This window comes from Melanotaenia boesemani, chromosome 14 (genome assembly GCF_017639745.1).
Source record: "Melanotaenia boesemani isolate fMelBoe1 chromosome 14, fMelBoe1.pri, whole genome shotgun sequence".
In the NCBI taxonomy this organism is placed as follows: Eukaryota; Metazoa; Chordata; class Actinopteri; order Atheriniformes; family Melanotaeniidae; genus Melanotaenia; species Melanotaenia boesemani.
Window position 1 is genome coordinate 11,774,682 of NC_055695.1, and position 16,050 is coordinate 11,790,731.

Here is a 16,050-nt window from a genome sequence, read left to right on the forward strand (position 1 = left end):
TCCATAGCTTGTGATTTTTTTTCCCTAAACGTGCAGTTACTAGTGTGTCTTTTGATGACAGGGTCATTGGCTCTCGACCAGGCTGAGAGAGCGAGGAGGACAGACACAGGTAGAGAGAACAAGAGACAGGCCACCTGGGAAATTATGACTGGGACAGACGCTGCCTCAAGCATGAAATTGAAGCCGTCCAACAATGCAACTCACTGGATCCTTTCTGCTCGTATTCCAAAATAATTAACTAGCACAACCTCCTGCTTCCCTGCTGTATTATGGTGACCTGCCTATTGTTTCACCACACACAGACAAAGACAAACCCACTTCACCACACAGGAGCAGGTGGAACTGATGATAGCAGGCTTGTAGTAGAAAATGAGGGATACAAGTTCAAGCGGTAACCAAAACACAAATGACTATACAGTAGCCTTAGACCCACATCTAGGGCAATACTAAGGAGTTAAAACCTTGTATGGCAACTGATTATGTTGTATATAGCCAAAGGGATCTGGGTTCTAATAACTGAATCAAAAAATCCTAAATTCATGTATGTACTGAATTCCCCAGAAATCAATAGACGCTGGCTGGTATTAACTGGAAAAGAGAGGGAATGACAGGCTGATATTGCCATGCTTGAGCTGGAACCCTTAGGTACCAAAAACTGAGGTTTTACACCTTTGTATTTATTATCACAGCTTAACAATATAAAACACGACTAACTGATGCAACATACAACAGCACCCTGTTCTGAAAGCATTTATTTTTACTTACAGTGTGTGAAGTCAAACAGTAGTCACCAGCCATATCAGTAAACATCCTCCCAAAAAGATCCTTGTAGCTTCACCATACAAACATATGAGCCCCAGTAAAGCTACAATACCAGTTTGAACAAATAGAAGTAGGAACAATAGCATCTGACACTCAATTACCTTCCTGCTAACTTTTAAAATCTCAGAAAGTTTACTTCGATTTTATATCTTTCTTCTGTATGATAAAATTACCACATGAAAAAGAATTTGAAGAAGTCAGTAGTAAGTGAATATGAGCTCTATAAATCATGCCTACTACAAGCGGGTGAGAACTCTCACTGTGATGAGAGGCTCTGCTTTGACAGTTTGTCTTTTTAGATGAATGAGTTTCATCAGCTGGATTGAAATAAAATAACCCCTGAGGTGTTGGGTAACTCGAGATAAAAGAAAGAAAAAAAATGAGAAGATCAATAAAAGTAATAAACACATCAGGACTTATTAAGATTTAAAACTAGATTCAGAATATTAAGTCATAAATTGGAGGACACAAAGGAAAGAGTCGCTCCATTGCTCGTTAAGTTTTTAGTCCTGCAACAAAGAGGAGATTGATAGAAATGTTTCAAAATCCTTCCTGTTTTCTCATTTCAAACAGATTTTAAATACTGGCAGAGCCAAAGGGGATAGCAAGACTGGTATTCTCTCAGTTTTACCTCTTACTGCTACTTGACAGTGAAACATGACTTACGATTGATTTTTATGGTCATTAAAATTCTCATTTGTGTTTCCTCTCAGTTGGATGGGAGGCTTTTCGGTAGAGCATCAGCATGTAGGAGATACGCCTGAGTAGACTTCAAGATTACTTACTAAGATGAAACAGATGTTTATGTTATGGATGTAAAAAGTCCTCCACGTCCTCTGAATATGATTGAGTTAAAGCACTCTTGAATAGTCTTTCAACTACAAAAAAGTTTTCCAATATCACAGGAAGGTGTAAGGACTGTTACATATTGTGTAATGTTACGTCCCCAGGGACGTAAGACGGCTGGTGATCATTGCCAACAATGGGTCGTAACATGCAATATGGTTTGATGTATAAGTGGTAGAGTGTTTAATGAGATGCGTTTTGCCTTCCTCAGCATGGCTGGATGGTATAAAGGCATTATTTGAGCCCTAGTATATAAATATTCACATGAATAGAGTTTGAATAATACTTGGAAGTGTTTACAGCTCCACTTGGACCTTGCTGCTGCTATTGCAAGTAAACTAATATTGACCTACGTAAAAGCCTCAACCCCAGAAAATCAGAACTGCTTGATGCTGAATGAAAGAGGTTAAATATACATGACCACAAGTCTTACTGACATGTCTCTGTTATGTGGTTGTTTCTTTTTAATACTGTTTAATGCAGATAAACAATGGAGCAACATGAAGTTTATGCAGTATTGGAGTTTCTGTTTTTACTTTGGTGTTAAAACGTGGTTTTCGCAAGAATATGTCCAGTTTGAGCAGCAGGCAGCATCTAAAATGTTGTGTTATATGTTTGTCATTTCCTCTCTTTGGTTCAATGTAGTCCGTTTCCTTTCACACTGCAAACGAACTGCAGCAGGATTCACTTGCAAGTGAACTTGAAACCCCTGGTTTTCAAGAGTTTGCTTCTTTGGTCCAAACCAGAGTGCGAATGATCTAACTCCAAATGGACCGTAGAAGTAGACTAGGGTTCGTTTAAAGCAGACCAAACAGCTCCAGTGTGAATGCGCCCTCAATAAATTTCCCATTTGCTTCACAACTATAATAACAAGCTTCTATCCATGACTACTAATGATGCAGCTCCAACCACTATTAAGCAATGATGACTGTACTTAGGATTGCTGCATAACATTGGATGCAGACACGTGCACTCTTTCATGCATAGCCACCACTTGTCTGATTGAGCATTTTCTCCAGAATCCCCTCCAGGCCCAGATTAATTTTCCAATGTGTAATTACATACAGCTGCATAGGGGCCTGAGTGTGTGTGGTTTCAGAGCCGTCATTGAAGGTCCATAGTTATTCAGCAGTCAACGCTAAAGTCTGGAGGATCAGTCCATCGATTTGCTCCCAGGCAATCAATTCTATCAAAGACATTACTTAAACTGAACTCAGATCAGAAAGTGGATGATACACAGCATGGAAGAGGACAGAGCCAAGAATACAATATAGGGTATAACCTGGCAGAGAAATCTTAAAAGGATGTAGGGTTATAGCATGGGAAAGATGCACAAGACAGGGTAAGGACAAGTGTGATATTAAGTGAAATAGCCAAAGGGTCTGATCACATTAAAAAACGACAGATAAGATTGTGGTGGCAGTTAGAACTTGGTGATAAACACAGGTTAAAAAATAGAATAATGCTGTAGAGAAAAAAAAATATGCAGATGCTATTGTACCACAGAGGATAATCATCACTGATTGGTACTAAACATGGAGTTGTAACAGTCGCAGCATGGTTGTGTGTCTGCTCTGTGTTGGTTATCCACAAGCACATTTGTGCTATAAGATGGAAGCAGTCTTCAAAATGTGACAAACAAACTAAGGTGCAGGCTGCTCTTGCTTCTGTTGGTGCCATTTTTGGTCATTTAAGTTTTCCCTCCACGCCCTTTTGCCTGGTAGCCACTGGGATGGGCTTCAGCCTCAACGGATGGATGAATAGATGCATGGAAAGATGAGGGGACCTTCATTTTTAAGTCTCTGGAGGACCATGCACAAGCACAAGTTTGTTTTTATCATTGTAATATAGCAAACTCATTTCTAACAATTATTTTGCTTAACAAAAAGTCCAGAAAACACAGGCCAAGATTAGAACTGGGTTTTAAAAAATATCAATTAATCGATTTGAATCAATTCAAATTTAATTAATCCAATATCGATTCATAAAACTCGGAGATCAATTAGCCATTATTCTTTGTACGTTTTATTACATCAACACATAACTGAGATCTAAACCTTATGGATATTTAGGCAAGGCAAGGCAGTTTATTTGTATAGCACATTTCATGTACAGGACGATTCAAAGTGCTTTACATAAAACAAAGGCATTATAAATATTTAGAAATAATAAAAGGCATCAACACATAATCACAATAAAATAATAAATTACATTAAAATGATTAAAAGCAAGATAAGTTAAAAAAAAAAAGTTAACATGCAGATTTCATGCATAGGTGCATGAGAAAAGAAATGTTTTTAACCTGGATTTAAAAATGTCTACATTTGGTAAAAGTTTAATCTCCACTGGCAGTTTGTTCCACTTGTTTGCAGCATAACAGCTAAATGCTGCTTCTCCGTGTTTAGTCTGGACTCTGGTCTGGACTAGTTGACCAGAGTCTTTGGATCTAAGAGCTCTGCTAGGTTTATATTGTATATGTATTCTACATATTAATGTCATATTTAATCTAAATTAAATATTTATAGGCTGTTGTGAATCGAATCAAATCAATTCAGGAAATTAGCGATAATACCATGCCCTAGCCAAGATCTTCTAATTTTGCGTTTTGTTTTCTCTTTTATAAGAAAACCTTAAGTTGGAGAAACACACTCATTCTGCTGCCGGTACTTGAACACTCAGACAGCTGTGATGATCAACATGGCTGAAAAAGTTAGCGATGCTCTCACAGTGTCTGACCTTGATTAGATATAATGAGACTTAACCACAAGTCCACTGATCTGATGGAATGACTTGCAGGTTCACCTTGTGATGAATACTAAATACAAGTATTGACTCTGGCTCCATACACACATTTATGCGGGTGCACTCACTTGCATTTATAGGCAAGTGCATGTATACACACTCTCACACATGCTCTTGGCCTATGCCAATCAGACTTATCACTTTCAGAATCTTCAAAGCGGCCTTTGATCATCTCTTCGAGACTCCTCATGATATGAAAAAAAAAAAAAAAAAAAAAATCAAATAGGAGTTGGGTTGTAGTTACAGCCATATGAAAAGTTTTGCAATGCTGCTTTTTGACTTGTCTTAGGGTAAATGATTCTTCTTCCCCTGCCTCTGTTGTCAGTTGACTGTTGTCAGGACCATGATGGTGTGTTGCCAGTTAGGCTATGTTAAAGTTAATTCTTTGCTGAGATTAAAACAATATTATACATTTCTAGGTGTCCAACTAGAAATGACATGTAACTTGTATGAAGCAAAGGTAACAGCCTCATACGACTCTTATCCACCAAGCCCACAATCAGCCAGTGGATACATATGAATTTTTATGTATGTGCATTGTAGCCATTGGTGGAGTCCAATGACCAAATTTCTTTGGTAAATTCCACTTCTTGAATCCCTCAGTCTAATTGGTTCTTGAACACAACAAATGGATGGAGTCCATCCATAGTCTATTCATCCTGTAGTCCAGGCTTATATTTGAGCCATAACTATAACATAAATTTTTTCTAAAGGGTTTTCTCACTGAGAAGTAGGTTAACACTGAAAGTGACCCAAAACAATCACAGTTGAGCACAACTGGTTGAGCAGCTGTAGCCTCACATACATGTATGTGAAGCTATGGAAGCTCACCACAGGTAGCCCAGGTTGCAAAGAGCCTGAGACTATTTGCTGCATGCCCCTCCCTCTCTGACTCCATTTCCTGTTCAGCAACTGCTTAATAAAGGCCACAGAAAGTTGAAAGAGTCACTTCAAAAAGTAGCAGAAAACTCTATTATTAAATTGAACTTTTATAGTTTTTCCTACTACTGACTTTTTGTGAACCTGAGTCTGTACAAAAATTACAGGAAAAGTTTGCAAGTGAACTTGCAAAGACATGTCGTTCTGTAAAAGTATCTGAGGTCAGAACAGTCATTTAACCTCTACTATTCACTTCTGAAAGTCGGGTAAATTCCCACCTATAATGAAAAATATTTTAAATTTTTTATAAAAAGTGCTTTACACCTACACACCCAAATAAAGTTTCCTTAGTCCTGTCCTTGTTCTCATTCTCTTGCATTTCTGAGCATTTACTCTGTAATACAATATACACACATGTGGTGGGAGTGGCTTAAGTGAAAATATCAAAGGCCCTATTCCCAGCCCTTCCCTGTGTCAACTCTGCCCCCAATATGTGCATATGCATGAAGAATAACAAAAGGTATTGTTTGTCTAAAAGTACGTGACTAACACACCGTAAACCTCTTTGTAGAATCTAGATGAGATTAAAAAGTGCCATATAAGAGTGGATCATTTAGCAATTTGCATCTTCCTGCCCCACACTGATCATACTGCTTTGTAACCCAGATCACAACTTGCGAATCCATTAAACATCAAGTAATTATAGTGGGCAGTGTTCCATTTATCATAATTGCACCAGTGAGGGCATCACCTGTAAGCCTTAGAAAAAAACGTGTAACTGGAAAGGTTTGAGTATAAGCTCTGTCACCTTTATCATGATTAAAATTGTGCATGATGGAATATAGCACGGCTGTGCATCGCCACTTATTTCCTGAATCAATTCGATTTGATTCACAACATCTTAATTTGATTCAATTTAGATCAAATCTGATTTGATATCAATTCATTTACAGATATTTATGTAACACCATTTTGTTATATTAAAGACAATCTCAGAAAACTTTGAAACTTATAAAACCAGGGCTCCAGACTAACTTCTTTAACGAGGAGCACAGTCACCCCTAACTTAAATTTTTAGGAGCGCAAGCAGAAAGTATAGGGGCGCACACTGAAATCGCCTTGCATAGCAGATATTCACATTTCCTTTCAATTTCACTGTATTAGTTATAAAAACTTGAACAATAAATTCAGAAATTACAATGTTTACAATTCACATATTTTGAAGTTGACATAACAAAAAAAAAAAAAAAAAAAAAAAAAACTCTTACTGGCCGCACTAATACAAAAAAAGTAGACAGAACTTGTTAAATCAGATCAGATTTGATGATTTGATTTTCACTTTGTAGTCGAAGCAGAACGTCAATTTTGTCACCATCATCCCCCATAGGGCATGGTATGACTTGTCCATGTAGTTTCTGGCAATAACAGCTTCAGGGATTGATCCTCCGTCTCCAGCCACTGTTCTCAACTCCACAGTAAGAAAAGTAGCTATTGACTGTCCTAAAAGTTGCTAATTAGCATAATCAGCCTAGTACAGTAGTTGTAATAGATGCTGCCATAAAGAGGGATGTGGTGGGAAAGGTAAGCTAAAGTGTATTTTCTTTTTAATTAGGAGTCTTTCACATTTCACAACACTTTTAACTTTTTAAATATTTTGTCCACACCCTTCATTAATAGACATTACTATCTGACGGTAAACCAGCGCAGGATCCTCCAGCAGCAGCTTTGTACGTTTCATTTTCAGCCTGGTCATGAAACAGAGGTGAACGTCGTCTGCTCTGAATGCAGCTGCTGCAAGAAGCCCAAGGCTGTGTCCGAATGTGCACCCTACTCCCTATATAGGGGTCACGCCATTTTGTCGGAGTGTCCGAATGTCCAGAAAGAAAAAAGTAGAGCACTCAAAATTACCCACAATGCATCTTGAAAAGAAGTGAGCATTGATGGTCACTAGACGGGTCAATATAGACCACAATGCATTGCGGGCAGAGGCTCAACATGGCAAAAAAATTGAGCTGCGCGAAATTACCTACAAGCAAACAAACAAAGAATAAAATACAACATAAGGAATAAAAATAAAAATATTTACACACAACTTTGGATTGGATTTGGAATGACATCTTGACGTGGGTTGTGGTTGCCGTGGTGATGGCGGTAGTCACGTGGTTTGGCTGATGTTTGTTAGCGACAAAATAAATTCAGTTATAACTACTACAGTTATAACTACTACAAGAAAAAGACTGGCAAATGTTTTGGTCGCCATTGCACGAGTAGATGAAAAATTCACTCGCACTGTCTCACATTTTAGTCACAAAATGCGACCATTTGGTTGCAGTCTTGAGCCCTGAAAACACTGGGCCTGTTTACATGACCGTCAAAATAAGATATATGGGAGTAATTAGATTACTGTAATATCTGTAATATCTGTAACAGCTACATGCAATTCAGAAATACGATATTCAAACGACTATTAAGTCTACATTTACTGGTCAGTGTTTTCCCCACATTCACAGCCAGAAATACTGTGATAGAAAATGCTCAGGACGTAAAAAAGTTTCACTTTTATAAATGTCCTGATGAAAAGCTTTTTATTCAACGGAGTCGCTCTGAATATTTTTAAAGTTTAGATTTCAGATTACTAGTTGGCATTAATAAAACCTACAAATAAAACTGGATCTATTTTAAGCCTTAATACAACTCAGAAATTACTACAACAACGTCAGATTCAGCTTGTTTGGCTTTGCACGTTCCCTTGATGGACAACAGAGAAATACTCTTGATGCTAACTGGAGTCAGAACGTTTCTATATTCACCTCCCTGGGAGGATTTTAAAGAAAATTTTCTCATATTTTTATCTGATGTTCAGCTGGTTGATGTGCTTTGTGTGTGCGCAGGCACTCTGTGTGCTGCATTAGGGCGGATCTCTGCCTTGCACACAGAGAGCAGCTATAACAGACCATGTTTGTAAGAATAAAAATTTATATAATAATAATAATAATAATAATTATTATTTTTACTTTATTAACCCCAATTGGGAAATTCAACTCTGCATTTGACCCATCTTTAATCGTACTAGAGAGCTGTGGGCTGCCAGGTTTTGTTGGGATGGGGTTTAGTGCTGGGGACTCAAACCCGAGTACTCCAGACCCCAGCCCACCTCTGGCTACCATTCCCGCTGTGTCTTGTAAAACAGATTAATAACATCAGACGGTTTTTTTTAAATAAAAGGACAAAGTGTAAACTGGTTCTGTTGTGATTATGTGCTAAACAGAAAACAAGATCAAAATAAATTAACTCCACCTTGTAATATGGGCAGTGGGTTTCCTCATACTTCCCTCCACATTCTGTGTTTGTTGAACATGTTGGAGCCCAAAGTCTTACTGTTAGCTGCTAAAGTTAGAGGTAAAGAGCTGCTTTTACTACCTTACAGGTGATCCAACGGCGAATGAAAAAATCTGATTTGGCATGATCTCAGCGAGAGAAGCCGATGCTGATGAGTAGCCAGTATAACTAGTAAGCAACATAACTTTAAACCAATGTTACTACTCCTGTCAGGGGTTTTGAGAGAATGAGATTAAAAAACAGAGTTGATATTAACTGTGTTGCCAAACATTTAATTTAGACTATTTATCTTTTACAGCATCATGAGCTGCTTAACGAGAGAAAGATATATACCATACTTGGTGCACTGTAATTAAATTTATAGTGTGGAAAAATTGTTGAAGGCACAGACGTCTCGTCTACATTTCAGCACTTTTCAGCTCTGATCTAACCATGCAAGCAGGTCCTGAGTATTATGGTGCAGCAAACACTAAAAAGCAATTAAAAGCACTTTTCTGAAGCAATGTGCAAGAAACAGAAGGTTGACCCAGCAAATAGAGCAGAGCATAATGTGACATGCTAAAAATGGAACATGGAAATGTTTGAAGTAAGTATTAGCATGTGTGTGTGGAGGTCAACTTTTTGTATGTGTGTGTGTGTTGACCTGCTTGGCTGTGTGTGTGTGGCCTTCCATCTGCTGGTATTCCAGTGTTTAACTTCATGACAATATTAGCTAATATGTGTGTATCTGTGCAACTACTTACTGCAGATTGCATCAGCCTCATCTGAACCGTCTGCACACTCTGGTTCTCCATCACAGCGCCACCTAGCAGGAAGGCATTGCCCATTCTTACAGGTAAAGTCAGTAGTTGCACAAGTCTTCTTTGCTGTGGAAAGAGAGGAAACATACAAGATGGTCAAATATTTGAGAGAAATTTAAAGATGCACCATTAATCCACTATGGGCAGCTGTCTCAGGAGGAAGAACAGTCGTCTTCCAACCGGAAGGTCAGTAGATCGATTCAAAGCCTTCCCTGACTACATGTAAGTGTCCTTGGGCAAGACACTTAACTCCACGTTGCCTCCCGTTGTGCCTCTCGGGGTATAAGTGTGTGTGTGTGAATGTTACAGGTAGTATAAAGCGCTTTGAGTAGTCAAGCTGACTGGAAAAGCGCTAAATAAGTCCATTTACCATTTATCCTACATTTCATAATAAACAGAATAAATGCTCTAATACAGCAACTGATAAAAAAAACTCTTCATATTGACTCTCAAGTGAACCTTAGAAATTAACCAGTTAGGTGGTGGAGAAACATGCCAAACATTTTATAATCCTCTCTAAAAGGTCAAGCAATTAAAATTTAGCTTAAGTCAAGTACATCTCTTCATTTTTAGCTTCAAGCCAATTTTCCTGCTCAAACTTAATCAAACCAATGTTTTGATGCAGCTGAATTCCTGGCGGTGTGTTCAAGTACAGCTTGTAACAGAAGCTGTGGGGCATCTGATTAGCCAGCCTTTGATTATGCTTCTTTTTTAAGTCTTGATTTATTGGATCAGGACAATAAATCTGGAAAGTTCCCATGTGAGAGCTTATCTTTAACTGTGTCACATAGCCAACCTACATGTGTGTGGTGGTTGGTTCCCAAATAAAATCCACCTAGCAAAGCTTTTAAATCTGACTAATCAAAATAGCAGATCTTTGTTTAATTTGTACATAAATATTTAATGAATGTTAAGGATGGAACTTTGATTGGGCAGGGAACTGGCTAAACAAGCTGTGTCTAACAGCTTTACAAATAGCACACAAAACCAACTGGTACTAGTTTTCCATCTATATATGTAGTCATGGTAACACTTAAAAAAAATATTGTAAATCAGTGCTATAGCACTAATTCAAAGTAATAAACAATAGAATGATTTGGTACAGCCCAAGCATTGTGTTCTATAGTTAGGATGGAGGAAGCATGACTGACAGCACAAGTGGGAGCCGTAATTATGAAGAACAAGCTAAGAAAACTGACACCATGCCAGCAGTAAGGACCAATTCTAAATATATGAAAATCCACACAAATATGGCAGGTTAGAAAAAAAACTACATATCCACACAGTCACTAACAGAGTATCGATTTTAAGCTGAGAGAAAAAAGAAAAGGGGAGGCTTAAAGACATTACAGAGATAGAATTGAAGCAGGTGTGGGCCTGGAATAAATGAGAAGCATGTCTCGAAGGATTACTGAGTAGTAAAAGCCACAGACAAAGGTAAATAGAGAGCAGAAAGAAGAGAATAGGTGTACAGAAACGAAAGACAGGAGGGAAAGAGGCTGTTGAGGTGAGGTCTCATGTAATGGCATCAGTCTTTACAAAGGACCACATAAATCCCTTTCTTTCCTACCAGCATGTTAGCATAAATCCCATCTATTGCTGTCTGCCCTCCCCGTTTTTCATCTTTTCCTGCATCTCTGCCTACAGCCTGATAACAGAGACAGGTGTAGTGTACACGGATCGTGCAGCCAGTACTAAAAATTCACAATACCATTGCAGATCACAATAAATCTGTCAGATATCCATAAATAAGGATTTCCCTTCACCTTCACATTTCATCTGTTCTCGTGGGTCATCTTAATCCTCTCCAAAACCAGCTTGCTAAATTCAGATGAGGGTGCAAAACGGTGAAGGTGACAGTCTTACAACATATCATATTCATGAGGATTAATTAAAATGCAGAAGTGAGTAAGCGTAAGCCTATCAATTTCCAACAACTCCTGTCTTAACTGTTATTTCCTCTAATCGTGAGGACAAAAAGGAACATATCACAATTCACTTTGGCCCTTCTTAGCAGAATCATTGAAAAGCTTTTCTCAGTGAGCAAAAAAATACACATTTAATTAACCTTTGTAGAGATAAGCGTACATACACACACATATACAGAAAACCAAAGTGTCACTGCATGAAAGTAAAAAACAATAAAACCAAAGTGTTTTAGACCACATAGAACAGTTTTTAATTAATTAACTTATTAATTCATTAATTTAAATGATAAAGGTATTTTTTAATCTCTCTAAAATCTTGTGTTCAAAGATGACTTCCACACTGTAGTCATTATCTTTCATCTTGAAACCACTAAGTCATGGAGCTTTGAATACCAGCTGCAACAATTCAAAAAGAAGGCCTCCATGTAATGACATTCAAACAATGCTCTCGTTTCATTTACAACAGAAAGAATACCTAATTTTATACATGTAACTTTCACCTATTTAGCTGAGATTCACAGTGTGGGATGAATATATAACAAGAATTAACTGTAAAGATCAGTTATCCTAAAAATGAAACAATAATGTTAAAATTACTGTGTATAGGCTGTATATATTTTTCTCTGCTTCTGAAGAGCTGCTGATGTGCACACACAAAGACTTGCCTATATCTGAATTGATGCACCCAGACCTGACATATATGAGTGTCATCCATATGGAATAGCCTAAAGCTGGCTTATGAGAGTGACTGTGGAAAAGTGAGGAAGTATACACACATTATACAGATACACACCCCCAAACCCATTATCCACCCTTCCACCTAGAGCTGAAACACAACATTTCATTTTGCTTCTTTGTCTCTTGATGGAAAAAGTGATGAATATTTATGCGAGACAGCAGACACAGCAGAGGAGCTTCCCTTGTGGATTTTATCCACGTTATTGAGCCATTAATAACTTTGTTTACTTTTAAATTGCACCATCAACAATTCAGCTCAACTTCATCATTCTACTTCACTTGCAAATTAACTAAGTATTTCTCAGGCTTAAGTTTAAAAGACAATATTACTTATTTTGTTGATAACAAAAGCACAGTGTCATTTATCCTATGAGAGGAATAATACTCTTAGAAATGTCAGACACTATGGTATTAATGTTGAGTATCAAATAACTAATAATTGAACATGGATGCATGGTCACTTTTCAAAGAGAAAAAATACTTTCATATATTGTTATACATATATTATCTTGTTTTCCCTCATGACTCTCTAAAGGCAGATCAGTAAGTGAAACAGACATCACCATACGGCCGTAATAAAAACAAAATTGTCTGCCATAAAGCAGGAGTCTGACTTGGTGCAAGCATTACACAAAGCCGATGAGATTACATACAAGACTTCCACAATCAAAAGACGCGCTGCATACTGCTGGTAGCTGCCTGAAGTAGGGAGCTGAACAGAGAATGGGATGAGATGATCATCTTCAGAAGATTAGTTTATTTTTCCAATTTATGTTTTAATAATGAGGTACACCAAATGCCGGAATTAAAGCTCATCCAGCACATTAATGTAGAACGTAAACCAGCATTTTCACTGGAATGACTTAACAGGTGTCAGTTATCATTAGTGGACAATAAAAGTGAGTCAAAAATTAGTATTTAGCCAATGAATTGTATGTTAAAAGGTTAATTAACATAATTACATTGTAATGTGTCAAATTTAGCCAACATTCAGCTCCAGGATTCAGTGTCATACTGTGTGTGTTATTTTTATACTGTTAGGAACAACTTCATAGTGATCAGGGATCTTCTACAATTGTAATATATGAAGTATAAAATATGTGAAGCGCATGAGAGAAGATGTTGACTATTCAATAGCTTTTAAAGCACATATTAGACTATATCATTCTGATGATCAGTCCTGGGGCAACCCACATACTGTCTATTTTTTGTAAGCCAAACCTATAAATGAATGCTATCCTTAGTGACCAGTATCGACAGAATTGGCATGTAAAGGACGTACTGAAAGGTGCTGCTGCCATCTAGCCCTTAAGTAGATAATACTGTGTTAATCTTCTGCTGACATTCAACTAATGTCACTCTGAAAAGCACAGTGATCAATGAGTAACTAGACCGACTTACTGATGTTCATCTTGTCTCCAACCCAACAACAAAAGCTTCCCACCTATTAGGATTCCTCTTCACGTACTCTTGATGACATGAATTGGGACACTATGATTTGACCTGAGAACAGGTAAAGGTCAACTTCTCTCTTACCTTGAAGTCATTCAATTTACCCACTCTGTTACACTCATACACCTACACAGAGAGCAGGGGAAATGGAAATAAAAGTACAACCTGCAGAATAACAGCTAAGGGAACACTATGTCACCTCTAATTAGGATATCTTGACTCCAGTTTCTGAAATGTATGTTGTCCTCTAATAACAATGACCTCAAACACACAACTGACTCTATTGAATAGCTTTAGATCCAACAGAAGGAGTATGTTTATAACATTCACAAAAAAGACTTTTTCAGCTTGGTTTTAAGAGATTTTGGTTTTGCTTCTTGGATTTTCATGTAGACTTTTTAGGCTTTAAACAAATGCAGAAAAACGTTAAAACTCAAAGTATTTAAGCATTTTAATCAGTTATGACAGTCTCCACTTGTTAGACCTCAATGACAAATAGATATGTTTCATAACAGAGAGATTCAACTAAAAGTTGTAATGAAGCACAGGACCACCTTTAGTATGCACTGCCATCACATAACCAGATATCCCTGCAAGTAATCTCTTTGTTGCCTTACATTTATTTAATAAGTGAAGTCATACAACAGTAAAAACTCCCCTATGTTTATTTCTTTGAAGTATTATATACTGAATTTGTTCTGCAAATTTACATCAAAGAAGCAGATTAAAACCAGAGTAAATACTCTTACGCATGTAGTGTAATCAGTATGTTCAAAGCACGACCTGTACTTTCTGCATATTTAAAGTGCAAACACAGTTCTTCTTGAAACACTTTATATTCCAGAAACAAACACAAAACAGAACTAAAAGACAGAAATAGTGCACTATGTCTGGTAATACAGAAGGCCCAAAAAAGAGTAAGCAAGTCAAAGTTGGAAAGGGAGAAAAAAATTAAGTGAAATTGTAGGAGAACGAGGGGAGGAAATGGATTGTCCTCCAAGTTGTTATGATCAGCTAAAGAGCTAAAAAACGGAGCATGTCAAGAGAGAGAAGGAGGCCGTTAATCAGCGAGCAGAGGTTGAACCACAAAAAAGGAGGGAGTGGGACACAGACAGTGTGATGGAGTGAAGTAGACAAGTATAATATTGGTCTTCTGAGGAGATTAAGGGCCTGTCCAGTTCCCCAATTATCAGTTGGAGACAGAGATATTGCAAGAAAAGGAGCAGAATACAATAGCACGTTACAGCTGAACAATAAGAAAGAAAAGAATGAATATGATGATAGACTGCAAGAGGTATATTGTTTTCCAAGAATAAGTTTAAACTTTACCATCTTTTCATTTGAGTAACTTACTCAAATTCCAACAACAGGCAGTTTATGAAATAAAGAGGAAAAGATAAATATTAACACTTCAGCCGCCAAATTAATGATTGAAGATAAAAGGCAAAGTGAATGATGCCTAAATGTTTAGAACTGCCAAACAAAAAGTTACACAAACTCGTGAAAGCTCAGCTGTCCAAGTTGTACCTTTATACATAAGTTGGAATTGAAAATAAACCTGTCTATCCTCTATCACCAAACTCTAAAGTCCAACATCATATGCATACATGCACACACTACCAAGGCCGGCGAGTGAGGGGTACTCACAGACCTGCAGTCCAGGCAGCGGCCAGATCAAATAACCAATATACTATGTTCCACATAGTACATCAAATACCACCTACCAGTTCAAAGAAGCTCATTACCATTTATGAACCCCTATCTGGACAGGTTAGCCAGGCCTATAGGGCAGGATCCAGATTTTTTTCCTCTGTTATTTTTTTATTTTATTTCATTTCTTTTTTTTTACTGAAAAGCAAAAAAGAATCATTCACATTGAGCACCAGAGGTTCTTGGAACTGAGCCGAAGTCAGAGCACCTGAGTGACAGTTGCATCATACGGCGAGGAAGTAGCCTGAACATCAGTGGTGGAAAAGATGAAAGGGATGGAGGCAAACTTTGTACGTATTCACTGACATAAATAAAAAGTGAATTTCACCTTCAATAGGGCAAAAAAGTCAGAAGTACTTTTTGAAACTTCATCTTATTGAAATATCAGTTGAGACATTTGATTGTAAACTCTCCCAAAAGAATTAAACCATTACTATTCAAAGCAGAAAACATATTTTTTTTTCTTTCTAATTTCAAACTTTAACACCTTTACAAACCAAAATCACTCATTTTTGAAACATCAGTGTGCTGTCACTAAATTCAAAAGGTAATTCTGCATTTTACTGTATTGCATCTTTCTAAATATGAAAAAGTTCTGAACTTTAAAATTATGTTGATGTGATGCTGCTATTTCATCAGAACTGAACCAAACAGTCAAATCATTTTCGCTTCAGTCATTTGTATCTATAACCCAAATTCCCAAAAAGTTGGGGTGCTGTGTGACATAGGGCTGA

At 37.4% G+C, this 16,050-nt stretch overlaps 1 protein-coding gene across 3 annotated transcripts in view; it reads right to left on the minus strand.

Annotated features, from left to right (window-relative positions):
* Positions 1–16,050, minus strand: part of lrp8 (low density lipoprotein receptor-related protein 8, apolipoprotein e receptor) — a 151,403-nt gene that overhangs the window by 75,904 nt on the left and 59,449 nt on the right. For all 3 annotated transcript variants that reach the window (XM_042006301.1, XM_042006300.1, XM_042006298.1), the window contains exon 3: positions 9,432–9,554. In XM_042006301.1, the coding sequence (XP_041862235.1) occupies positions 9,432–9,554 (123 nt within the window). The remainder of the gene's footprint in view (positions 1–9,431; positions 9,555–16,050) is intronic.